This window comes from Colossoma macropomum, unplaced genomic scaffold (assembly GCF_904425465.1).
Source record: "Colossoma macropomum unplaced genomic scaffold, Colossoma_macropomum, whole genome shotgun sequence".
NCBI lineage: Eukaryota > Metazoa > Chordata > Actinopteri > Characiformes > Serrasalmidae > Colossoma > Colossoma macropomum.
This window is the reverse complement of record NW_023494809.1, coordinates 30,714,530-30,727,625: the sequence shown is the minus strand read 5'-3', so window position 1 is coordinate 30,727,625 and position 13,096 is coordinate 30,714,530. Positions and strand designations below refer to the sequence as shown.

General features: G+C 40.9%; 1 protein-coding gene across 5 annotated transcripts in view; it reads left to right on the top strand.

The window, feature by feature from the left end:
* LOC118798571 (dnaJ homolog subfamily C member 13) overlaps nucleotides 1-13,096 on the top strand; it is a 117,656-nt gene that overhangs the window by 85,602 nt on the left and 18,958 nt on the right. For all 5 annotated transcript variants that reach the window (XM_036557956.1, XM_036557955.1, XM_036557952.1 and 2 more), the window contains 12 exons: nucleotides 1,079-1,233; nucleotides 1,881-1,926; nucleotides 2,145-2,299; nucleotides 3,996-4,197; nucleotides 4,641-4,756; nucleotides 7,516-7,594; nucleotides 7,820-7,955; nucleotides 8,737-8,921; nucleotides 9,714-9,788; nucleotides 11,342-11,461; nucleotides 11,561-11,959; nucleotides 12,920-13,033. In XM_036557956.1, coding sequence (XP_036413849.1) covers nucleotides 1,079-1,233; nucleotides 1,881-1,926; nucleotides 2,145-2,299; nucleotides 3,996-4,197; nucleotides 4,641-4,756; nucleotides 7,516-7,594; nucleotides 7,820-7,955; nucleotides 8,737-8,921; nucleotides 9,714-9,788; nucleotides 11,342-11,461; nucleotides 11,561-11,959; nucleotides 12,920-13,033 — 1,782 coding nt within the window. The remainder of the gene's footprint in view (nucleotides 1-1,078; nucleotides 1,234-1,880; nucleotides 1,927-2,144; nucleotides 2,300-3,995; nucleotides 4,198-4,640; nucleotides 4,757-7,515; nucleotides 7,595-7,819; nucleotides 7,956-8,736; nucleotides 8,922-9,713; nucleotides 9,789-11,341; nucleotides 11,462-11,560; nucleotides 11,960-12,919; nucleotides 13,034-13,096) is intronic.

Here is a 13,096-nt window from a genome sequence, read left to right as displayed (position 1 = left end):
GAGACTTCAGGCTCTCACGCATGCATTTTCTCCCTTGCTCATGCTCTCCCCCCCTAACCCTGAAACAGTTGTCCTGACCACCTCACACCAAATGACAGAGTTGACACAAGCGCAACGCAAGACCCTCATGATTTTATTCCGACACTGCAAATTTGTTTGCGACAGTGAAATCACTTGAAAAGTCTTTTGGTGTAAGGTCGGCATTAGACGCGCACACACACTCTCACACACATACACAGAATCATGTATTTTATTTGAGGAAGAAAACAAGCAAAAAAAAACTTTCATTCTGCTAGCATGCATGTTAAAACATTAGAATTGGCTACATCGATAACAAATAAACAAATATTAATTACGCTGCTCTAAACATTTTAGAGCTCCGAGTTGGAAGTTCATTTTAAATAATTGTAGTCATTTCACATAATTCTGCTATGAGCCCTTTAACCCTTTCAACTCCTTTAGACCACCAGTGGTTCCAAAATGGACTTCGTCATATTCTTCATAACTTTCATATTTCATAAGCTACATTCTAATGGTGGGGGTCGTATGAGAGCTGTAACTGTCTTCTTTCCAGTCAAATAGATGGGTGATGTAGTTTTAAACCCTTATAATAAAAGAAGCTGAACTCAAAATTTTTTTTCTACTGAAAGTCGACCCATTTTTCCACAAATCTGGGCTATAAACTATAAACAGATGGCGTCTCTTCAGTGATCTGCTCTGTAAACATTATTTTTATTAAATAATATAAAGAGCGTCTAAGATTTTTGGCTTTTAGCAGTAAATTGTAAGCATATAGCAATATGTGTGATCATAAACACGTTCTGTTCATTTGAGGGGAGCTTTTACAAAAAATAAATAAATAAATAAAATAAAAAATTACACTTATTTCATGCAGTTACTGAATAATTTGCCTCACGATTTGATCATGGAAATTCAGATGGACAAACCAAAATATACCCTGGTTCAAGCAGTTTCTGAAATGGCTGTTTGGCTCATTAAATTCTTAGAACAAACCTGAATTCTGAACTTCTCTGATGCTGTTTGGCCGTAATCTTTTATGACCGTTGTGTTTGTCTAGCTGCTGCTGACGTTTGACCCCATCCTGGTGGAGAAAGTGGCCAACCTGTTGTACCTGGTGATGCAGGACAACCCCAACCTGCAGCGTCTCTACCTCACTGGAGTTTTCTTCTTCATCATGATGTACACAGGCTCCAATGTTCTCCCAGTGGCAAGGTAACACGTACATGTGCACACACAAATATCCAGTCTGATCAACCCTTTTACAGTACTGGTGGTCATCGTTCATTTTCAGTACATGAGTAGGCATATATACAGTTTTTTGTTTTGTTTTTCTATTTTTTTTTATTTAAGCAAAACAAAATACATATCATTTGCATATGAAAATGTACACACACCAGTGCACACATACATCTTGAACTACGTTCATGTTTTAACCGTTCTGAAAGCTTTTTGTTTTAAAGAGGGCTGTATCGATTCAAAATAGGGGAACAAAATGGGCCTTTAGCCTGAAAATGTACTTGAATTTATTTGAATATTAAACTTTATCCTTAAAAGTGTAAGATTTATCATATATACGTGTGCATTTAGCTCATTTTCCAAAAGACCAAATAATACGTTTCCACAATAAACAGTACTTCACATCGATTTTATGAACAACTGTTTTTACACATTCACAATGCCAAAATAGTTACTACAAAATGAAGTCATTTCAATGTTGTGTTTAAATTTTATAAAGTGACGTTTAGCTGGGTCGATTTTATGAACAAGTTACAAATATACAGCATCTCAAACAGACTTTCAGGTCCTGACGCAGCTCATATAGTACGTACATTTGCATAAACAATCTCTGTTTCTTCCAGGTTCCTGAAGTACACTCACCTAAAGCAGGCCTTCAAATCAGAGGAGGTACGGTTCCTTCGTGATGACTGTCTTTTTCCTTAGAGCTGGGTGGAGGTGGCTTTTTGTTCTGGTCTGGAGTTGAGGAACCCGGTCCAGCAGCAAGTCCACATTTCCACGCTTAACTACACTGCTAAGAAACCACAGAACATCTCTTAAAATCAGTAAAACAGTGTCTTCTGAAACATAAGATCACAAGGTTGACCCTGTTTGTATTTTCATGGCAGGCTAAAGGTCAGGACATTGTGCAGAGGAGTGTGCTGGGGCCGGTGCTGCCGGAGGCGATGGTGTGTTACTTGGAGAACTACGAAGCCGAGCGCTTCTCTGAAATCTTTCTGGGCGAGTTTGACACTCCTGAGGCCATCTGGAGCAGCGAGATGAGGTCTGACCGCTTCTTAAATTTCATCCTCGCTCGCTTAGTTGACTTTAGTGCGATCTCAGCTTACATTCGTGGCTTTGCTCTCTGTTTTTGCCATCGGCATTTGGTGGTTGTGTTTACGTTAGTGCTGTTAACAACATGTTACTGCATTAAATTGTTAATGGCACAATTTTTTTGTGTTTTTTAGTGTTTTTTAGTGTTTTTCGCTTCTATTAAATGAAAAATGAAAAATTATTTCTGTTTGCTTAAATTGGAGTAAATTGTGTTGAAGTCATCACTATATCACCTCTCTTGTTAATAGACACCGTGCAACATATCATAACTGTTACTGTAATGACTCTCACTGCGCACTTTACACTGTAATACTGCTGCTATTCCTAGTTATGTTTATACTCATTGTGCTTTTAGACCTCATACCACTACGTTCACATTGCCAGGCTGAAGTGGCACAAATCCAGTTTTTTGCTCTAATGTGACTCAGATCTGATGTCTTCAGGGCTGTGTGGACACGCAAATCTGATCTTTTCAAATCCGACCTGAGCTACTTTAGCTGCGTTCACATTACAAGCCTCGTTGCTCAAATCCGATTTTTTTGCTCAAATCCGATCTCTCTGACATGATGGTTCACACTCGTTTATGTAAGTGACTCAAATCTGACATTAATGTGACGAACCAGCGTCCTGAACTGACCTGCATGGCAACATCCAACTCAGTAACGTCACGTGAATGAAACACGTTCATCATCAGCACAAACTAACGAGCAGAACGAGCTTCGCTGAGAAGATCATTAACTCTGATCAGCTCTCAGCTTCATTATTAGAGCGAGACGAAGGAGAAAAAGGTGAGATGAGCTGCTTTTCCACCGTTTACAGGCTTTAACTTCCGTTCGGCGCTGCTGCCATGGCTACGCTGAATGATGGCGCAATAGAAAAAAAGCACATGAATTCCGATCTGAGCGTCACATTAAGGTCGCATGGCCATGAGTCGGATACGTATCCGATCTAGGACCACATGTGAAAGTGGCTCAGGTCGGATTTGAAAAGATCAGATTTGTGTCCACAGCTCTGAAAACATCAGATCTGAGTAATATTAGGACAAAGAATCGGATTTGTGCCACTTCAGCCTGATAATGTGAACGTAGCCATGACAGCAGCGCCGAACAGAAGTTAAAGCCTGTAAACGGTGGAAAAGCAGCTCATCTCACCTTTTTCTCCTTCGTCTCGCTCTAATAATGAAGCTGAGAGCTGATCAGAGTTAATGATCTTCTCAGCGAAGCTCGTTCTGCTCGTTAGTTTGTTGCTGATGATGAACGTGATTCATACTTTAATCCTACTCTGTTATACTTCAACTTGTGTCTGTGTTTTTTATTTCTGCCTATCTTATACCTATTTTTATTTCTTTTTTTAATTTTCTGCATAGTATATGTAAGTTTATGTGCAGTTATATGTCTTGCGACTGAAACACAGCAATTTCCCTTCGGTATCAACAAAGTTCCATCGATCTATAAGACAAATGCAATCAATTGTGAGTAACTACACAAAGTATTGCAATTAATCATGATCACTCATTTTAATTGATGGACAGATGTTGGTTTCATTTCTATGATCGCTTTCTGAGACCCGGTTTTGTGGTGTCGCAGATCAGTACTTGCCTTAGTGACTTACGTAAAGTGTTTTGTTCCTGTCTGGTTTGCCTGCAGGCGCATGATGATAGAGAAGATAGCCGCTCACCTGGCAGACTTTACTCCTCGGCTGCAGAGTAACACTCGCGCTCTGTATCAGTACTGCCCCATTCCTGTGGTCAGCTTCCCTCAACTCGACAGCGAGCTCTTCTGCAACATCTACTATCTCCGCCACCTCTGTGACTCCAACCGCTTCCCCGACTGGCCCATACGGGACCCTGTAAGAACACACGAATGCATGAATATGTGCACAATCTCATACACACCTTACAGAGTTATTTACTTGTGGGATAAGTAAACCTTGTAGCTTCATTTCATTTCTTTTTTCATTTTTTACTCCTTGTAAAAGCACCACCTGCCCTGTACGTTTCCTGTCGAATGGACCAACAGACTAAAAATAGTGTAAAATTAGTTGTAATAAAATCTCATTAAAGTACATTGATTTTAGATTATTTCTTTGCTTCTTTGCTTTGTTACCAGTTTGGAGATAAAGGTTTTTCCTATGACAGCTGGAGTATTTTTGTATGCATGCTTACAAATACAGCCTCTAATTCAAGACGCTTTATGCTGAAAAGATAATTGATAGAAGTACGTTACTATATACATTTAAAACTCTTTTCTAGAAACATTCAGCACACAATCCACACATGCTGTCTTCTATAGGTGAAGCTGTTGAAAGACACTCTGGAAGCCTGGAAGAGGGAGGTGGAGAAGAAACCTCCATCCATGTCTGTTGATGACGCCTATGAGGTGCTGAATCTGCCCATCGGACAGGGCCAGTAAGTCTGTTCTCCTTTCTAGTACCAGTTTATTTCATTTCATTATATTTTGTTTCAGGGTTTTATGGTTTCTCAAAAACCTGGAATGATGAGTGATGCAAAGTAAATGAGCCAAAATCCAGCACTGAACCATCCTTTGCTTAAAAAGTCACAGAAAATATCATTTTCAGTTTCTGTGTTTATTATTATTTCATGATGTAATCGACTTGAATTGTGGATTTTATGACCAATTACCTCACAGAAGATCTGGGCGATAAAACGATAACGATAATTATCGTGATATAACTATGCTGGATAGAGCTATGAGAACTGTTCGATAAATTTTCGATGTAATAGACCTTTCCTACACTTCCACGTTCTAGCGACAGCCCTGGTGGCGTTTTCTGCTGCGAGGAAAGTGACACTACTCTGCTGTCGCCAGGAGAGGGCACACTTCTGAGTTTTTCAACCTGATTATAGAGGGAGGGGCGACGAGTAAAATGAAAAATATACTTTAAAATATACTTCAGCAACGTCTAAAACGTGGAGTTATATATTCCCTATTTGAGTGGAGCGACAGGTGACCTGTTCTCCTGTGACCAAGTGTGAGTGACGGATCAGTGGTGTAACTGTCCTACAGTGAACTCACCTTCTTCCTAACATCCTAACAGCTTTAGCAGCGTTAAATCACGTCTGCTCCTCACCGCTACAGCACTGCTACAGCACTCGGTCATATTTCAGTGCATTCCCAAGCAGCGAAAGTAAAAAAGTTACAGTCCTGATTTAAACGAAAGTAAACTGATGAAGCTGTGAGGCATTGGAGAGCGGGAGAGCGCCAGCTTCCCAGGCTAGCTGTTTTTAGCAGCTGGCTAACTTGAAGCAGCTCCATCACTCACGCAGCACGGCGAACTGATGATACTGTAGATCAAACAAGACACAAAAGCACCGGTTACCGTTTAAACGCACCTAAAACGAGGACTCTGTTTGTCTGGTGTTGATATATTGCGGTTCACCCCTCAAACTGCCAGAGAACCCCAGACTCTGCTAGCTGTGTCTGAATACTGTGATATGCTCTGATATGGATGTGATAGGAGTGGCGGCAGTGAGGCGGTGTGATCCATCACTGACCCGCCAGCTAATGTCTGCTGTTCGTACTAAATTGACGTTGTTGAGAAACTAAAGAGTTTAGCACTGTTGTTGGCCACTTGTGTAGTATTTGTAACGGGATAGCCGAGCGCTCGTCACCAGACATAAAAATAATCTGTTTTCTTTCTTAAATTATGACTGTTACAAAAACTGCGTTTGTGCTTTTCCAGCTGGTAAAAACAGCTAATCAGACACTTTCTCCCACTCTACCAAGACAGATTTGTTAAATGTTCCACTGTTTGGTGAGTGTTTGTCGTGTTCTGACCATAAAGGATAGTTTAAAACAGCAACTGACCACTCAGGAGCAAAAATCAGCCTCAAACTTGAAAGAAATAACAATTTGACACTTATCGCGATATGTATCGATATCGATCAATATGAATTTTGTTTATTGTGATAACATTTTTGGCCATTTTGCCCAGCTCTGCCTCGCAGTTTCCTATTTGTGAGGTGAAGTAGTTCATCATCTTATTAGCTTTAGCTTGGACAGTCTTCTAGAAAGTAGTGTAGGTTAAATGTCAGCACATTAAATTAAGACAACATGCCTGCTAAGGGTGCGGTTAACATGTAATGGCTGTAAAATGAATCCTATAAGGACTGACTTCAGTAAAACGAAGCAAAAAAACATTTAACATTGAACATATCGGTGAAACTGTGCTGTAAAGCAATATGATGTGGAGCAAAAGAAAAGAAGTAAACCATTTTTTCTGACCATTTGCCGGAACATCGCAGCCGACAGCCACAGCGGTGAGCTGCTCAACTTCACTCTGCCAGTCGTAGAGCTCATGTCGCGTTTCAAGACCACTATTAGTGTCTTTATATGTGACATTAATGCACTTTAGTCACGTTAAACTTAGTGTTACCCTCCTCAAGCAGCGCTTTGCAGGCTTACACTGATAGCACGTGCTTCTCTTTGGGAATTGGCAATCTGTTATTAATTTAAAATCATTGACGTCGCACTTTAATTTAGGTTCATATCATTTTACTGTGGATATTCAGCACTGGGAGTACTTAACCTTTACCTTAACCTGTTTTTTTTTTGTCATGAAATTCATGAAAAGTCCTGGAATTGAAAATGGCTAAAGTGTACGAACCCTGTGTCTGTAGCCTGGCCCATATTATACACTGCAAAAAAATGGTATTTTGTCAAGCGAGATGATCTTAAATCTAGTCCGTATATCTATATGTTCCATTTTGAAATGGTTGTTCACTTGGTTGATTATTGGTTGATAATTTACCTTATCTCTAGACGCTATTACTTATTTTAGGTAATTGGAATAAGTAAAATGATCTCACTCTACTGGCAGATGATTTTGCTGGTTTCAAGCACATTTCTGAAAATGAGACAATTTTAATTAATAAAATTACTTGAAACACGTAAAACATGTCTAGAAATAAGTAAAATATTCTTACATTAAGCTTACATCAGTCTCAAAAGGAGAAATGTTAAATTTATTGACTATATTTAAGCTAATTTAACTTGACAGGATACTATTTTTGCAGTGCAAGATTTTTAGTGCAGTTTAATCAGTTAATTTTGTTACACTGTCATGCTGAAGAATTAAGATGAGCATGGTGGCTGATTAACTGTATGGCTAATAAAAAATAAATAAATGTCTTTCTGTCCTTTAAAGGCACGAGGAGAGTAAAATTAGGAAAGCGTATTTCAGACTGGCTCAGAAATACCATCCAGACAAAAACCCAGAGGGCAGGGTAGGTCCATGCTTTGGGTGTATGTTCTTAAAATGATTAATATGTGCATATTGTGTGTATATAAACTGTAGAACAGTATTACTTTTCATCTAAAGCATCCTGAGATGGTACTTTGAAAGATTCTTCATAATTTGATATTAGTAATAGTGTGTAGCATCTAATATGAGGCCGAATTGTCTTCTGTGTAGCTCCTGAGTAGCAGTATGTGTGTGTTTGTGTGTACAGGACATGTTTGAAAAGGTAAACAAGGCGTACGAGTTCCTGTGCACTAAATCTGCACGCATTGTGGACGGGCCGGACCCTGAAAACATCATCCTCATCCTCAAAACCCAGAGCATCCTCTTCAACCGACACAGACAAGGTCCGCACACAAAGCAAAGAACCACTTCACACTCCACACGCACAGTTTAAAATGGGTATAAATGTACTATAAGTGCTGCCTGGGCAGGGAGAGGAACATCTTCAAGGATGTTTCTCATCCTAACCCTGGACTTTTTACCCTCCTCTCCTGAACCAGCCGGGTCAGAAGAGCTTCTTCTCTGAGGCTGTGTCCCTGCTGAACTCCACACCGTCGCCTTAACTGCACTCACTGCACTGTTACTGTCCTAGTGTTATTGCACTATATAGTCTATTACTGCACTCTTCATATTTGCACAGTTACTGTAGATGTTTTTACTCTGCATACTTATCTTTTAAATATGCCACTCTCACAGTACATACAGCCTACATTTGCATTCTCTCCACTCAGTCTGTATATATGTGTATTATATTTATATTTGCAACATTTTTTTTAGCACTCCACCATCCATAATCGTGCATAATTTAACTGTCAGCTGTCTTGCACTTTATATGTAAATAATACTGTATTTTGCACTTCTGGTTCGATGCTAACTGTATGTTATTGTTTCTGTTCCTGAACTCTGCACAATGTCAAAGTTGAATCTAATCTAAAATGTTTGAAATATGTTGTCCTGTCTTTTATGTGATGTGAATGAAGTTTCTGTGGATAATAATACACTTGGCTAAAGAACGATTTTCATGGTTTCTTCTGAAATAAGTAGCGCTTAGTTTCCCTGAAGCTCCTTGAGTAAAAATGCATTTTAAAGCGAAATCGAGTGTCCTCTCTCTCTGTGTGTGCTCAGAACTGGAGCCGTATAAGTATGCCGGCTACCCGATGCTGATTAAGACCATCACCATGGAGACGGGCGATGAGCAGCTCTTCTCCAAGACGTCTCCTCTGTTGCCAGCGGCGTCTGAGCTGGCCTTCCACACGGTCAACTGCTCCGCCCTCAATGCAGAGGAGCTGCGGCGGGAGAACGGCATCGAGGTCCGAGCAACATGAGCGCAAATTTAGAGTTTAAAACATTTATTTGGAAATTTTGAAATAGTTTAAATAGTTTTTGCTGTTTAATTCTGGGTTATTATTATTATTTTACATTTATCTGTATATGCGCTCTGAATTGAAACCATCAAAGAGTTGGTTCTTCAAGGGTTCTTTAGCAAAGGACTGATTCTATATAGAACCATGAACACTCAAAGAACCCTTTGCATCATTAAATGGTCCTTTGTATTGTGAAATGGTTCTTCAGATTGATAGAGAATCTGCCATAGACGGTTCTATATATAGCACCAAAAGGGTCGTTTTATTATTACGATGTCAAGCCTGTGACGATAGAAGAACCCTTTTGGTTCTGCGTAGAAATTTTTTTAAAAAGGTTCTATATAGAACCATGTACAGCACATTCTCCATCAATCTGAAGAAACATTTTATGATGCAAAGTACCATTTATACAACCAAACGTTTCTTTGAGTAGATAGAACAATTTTCTTTACTGTAGAACCCTTGAAGAACCTTCATTAAGTGTGAGGTTTAAGACTTTTTGTCAGAAAAATGACAAACCTGCAAAACAAGTCTTTTCTCAAATTTAAATCGTCTGAAGTATCAAATCATAATAAGTTCTAAAGTTTGTCTGCTGAGCTGATTTGAGTCTTTCAGACTTGCTGTTATTGAATTTCTGATCACAAATCCAGTTGTAAAAGAAATTAAAAGCCAAAACTGTTGCTGAATTTGTGTGGTTTGTGGATCTGCCTGGTCTAATGTCTCTGCTTTTCTCGTCAGGTGCTCCTGGAGGCGCTTTCCCGCTGCGTAGCCGTCCTCACGGCCTCCAGCAAACCAGAGGACATGGCGGTACAGGTACGGCTCTCTTACCCGCTGCTGCCTTTTACATAAACTGCCAGTTCGAATTTTTCTTGAATCGGAAATCATAATACATTTTACTTCTGTATCAGGGAAAGGTCTCTGAGCTAGCTGAGCATTTGCTTGGTGATAGGTGGGGGTTGACAATAATATTTTAATATTATTTTTCTCCGGAAGACGTTCAGAAGAGTTTGTAGATGAAAAGTCAGTACATTTTGATGTAAGATTAAAGGACAACAAGAATTTTGTCTTTTAACAGCATAATGTGATGAATCGTCCTGAAAATGACGAGGAACATGAACTAGTGAAGTGATTAAAGTCAATTTCAGAGTCAGCTTTATTGTCATTCCTTCTCATCACAGATGTGTTGAGAGAGGAATGACATGTTTCTCTGGGTCATGGTGCTACAGTTAACACAGAGCAGCAGCAGACAGACAATGAAATACAGGCAAACTATACAAACACTACAATAAATTCTTCTCTAATTATACAATAACTACAATCGGTCTGTGAAATACTCCCTGGTATTCTGTCTGTCTGCTATCTCTCTCTCCATAGCGGCGCCGAAGCTTCAGTGTCAGTAAATGTTTGTTTTATCAGCTGTTCCTCTGTAGAGTCTCTGTTCTAGTGCGGTTCTGTGCTCTTCCTCACAGTAACTGAGATCTTCCTCGTCTCCTCTTCTGTCTTCAGTGTGAGAAATGAGGAACAGTCACTCTTCACTCCAAACTCTTGGGAAACTGGGCGAGTTTTCAGATTTACAGATCTGCTGCAGCTCATTGTAAAGTTTTTCAGAGGAATCCGGGCAGAGTTACAGTTTCTAGACTATGAAAGGACCAACTGGGTGAACCAGTCTGCTACAGCGCCACCCTGAGGCAGAGCAGTGCTGCAGCTCTAGTTAGTTAAGAACACCAGAGACAGAAGCTGATTGTGGGGGAAGCAGATAAACAATCAGCTTCACTGAATCTGGATTTGAGCGTCACTATTTTCTCTAACGGGCAGCATTAAATCATAGGTTTATTTTCTGGGACCCTCTCAGAGATTTAGGGGCATTTAGGGGTCCAAGAGGTTAATTAGGGTGTCCCAGATGCCCCAGAACCCCCTATATTTTGCACCTTGACTACAACTATACAACCGTTGAGCACCAGACAGCAGAGAAAATAGACCAGCTGTTGGTCCACAGCAGCAATAATAGTTATGTGTGTGTGTTGTTCATCAAACGAATGTTTAAAGGTCCAGAAAGAGGTCAATTTTTGTGATGTTTTTGACATAATTTAAAAAATGCCTGTTGTTCTTTACATTGTGTGTAAATTTCATGATGAATAGGCCAAAAGAAACAGCCTAAAAATACTTGAAGAGACGTCTGGTTCCATTGACTTACATTAAAAGTAAAATGTTTTTTTTCCCTTCTCCTGTAAGGTTACCATTTTGGAGATATAAGGTTTTGTTCCGACAGCAGCGATATATATATGAGAGAGAGAGAGACAGAAATGCAGCCAATATGCCAGAAAGCACATCATTTCTTTGGGATTACTGTGTTTTGTGATTTGTAGGTGTGCGGGCACATCTGTAGATGCTACAGCGTAGCCGCTCAGTTCGAGGAGTGCAGAGAGAAAATCATTGAGCTTCCAAACATCATCAGAGATGTTTGTCACATACTCTACTATGGCAAGGTAACCTTCTTCCCTGGGACACTCTTATGCTCGTGTCTGATGAAAAGAGTGTAATAACACTGTCCTTCTTCCCCTTCTTCCCCCCCTTCTTCCTCTCAGGCTCTTCCGCGTCTGGCCGCGCTGACCGTGCAGTGTGTGAGCTCCTTCGCCGTCGATTTCTTCCTGCAGACGCACCTCTACCACGCCGGGGTGCTCTGGCACCTGCTGGTCAACCTCTTCAACTACGACTACACACTGGAGGAGAGCGGCGTGCAGACCAGCCAGGAGACCAACCAGCAGGAGGTGGCCAACAGCCTAGCCAAGCTCAGCCTGGTGGCGCTGGGCCGCCTCGGGGGCTACAGCTGCCCGGCCAGCAGCCCGGAAGGAGAGTCTGAAGCCGAGACGAACGGGGGAGAGAAAGTGGGACCCCCTCCAGAGAACCCCACCATCAGGAAGAGCCTGGCAGCCATGCTGACCCCTTACATCTCACGCAAATTGGGTACCAACTCACCAGCCGAGGTGAGAATAAAGCAGAGTAGCATCGAACTCCAGTTCAGAGCATCTCAACACAAATCGTTTGATTTTTGTGATTGAGAACGTATGCAAGTCTTGTGAGAGATGGTCAGTAAGGTCATTGCAACGGGCCTGACCAATATTTATTGTTTTGCTGATACAGTCTATCTGCCACAATTTTTAAATGTAAAATTTTAAAATTACGTTAGAAAAAAAAACGTGGGCAAATACACGAGTGCCTTTATTTTGTATGGGTGAAGTTCACTGACCCTGTTTTACACTCATTGTCCATTTTATCAGCTCCACTGACCGTATAGTTTCACCCTGTAGTTCTGCAGTTACAGACTGTAGTCCATCTGTTTCTCTGCATACTTTGTTAGCCCCCTTTTACCCTGTTCTTCAGTGGTCAGGACCCCCATGGACCCTCACAGAGCAGGTACTATTTGGGTGGTGGATCATTCTCAGCACTGCAGTAACACTGACGTGGTGGTGGTGTGTTAGTGTGTTTTGTGCTGGTCTGAGTGGATCAGACACAGCAGTGCTGCTGGAGTTTTTAAACACCTCAGTGTCACTGCTGGACTGAGAACCAAAAACATCCAGCCAACAGCGTCCTGTGGGCAGCATCCTGCGACCACTGATGAAGGACTAGAGGATGACCAACACAAACTGCAGCAGCAGATGAGCTATCGTCTCTGACTTTACGTTGTTGAGAGCAGGGTTCATTCCCAGTGTGGAGAATCTCTCATTAGGCTTCAGACGGTTTGTGCCATTAATGTAATGACATCTCTCTGGTGCTGCCTGTGTGAGGTAGTTTGATTTGTTCCGTCATCGCAGCTCTTAAAGATGTGAACTTGTATCGCGATAACAATACGAATACGATTTATCGTGCAGCCCTGGTCAACATGTCGTTCTTAAAGTCATCATAATGTGTTTATCATGCTGATTTGTGTCTTTTCTGTTTTGTAGGTGTTGAAGTTGTTGAACAGCAACTCGGAGAACCCGTATCTGATCTGGAACAACGGAACCAGGGCCGAGCTGCTGGAGTTTCTGGAGGGGCAGCAAGAAAGTAATATCAAGAGGGTGAGAACGAGGACTTATGCAGTGTTTCTCAGAGTGATATACCTAATGTTTCCATTTCTCAGT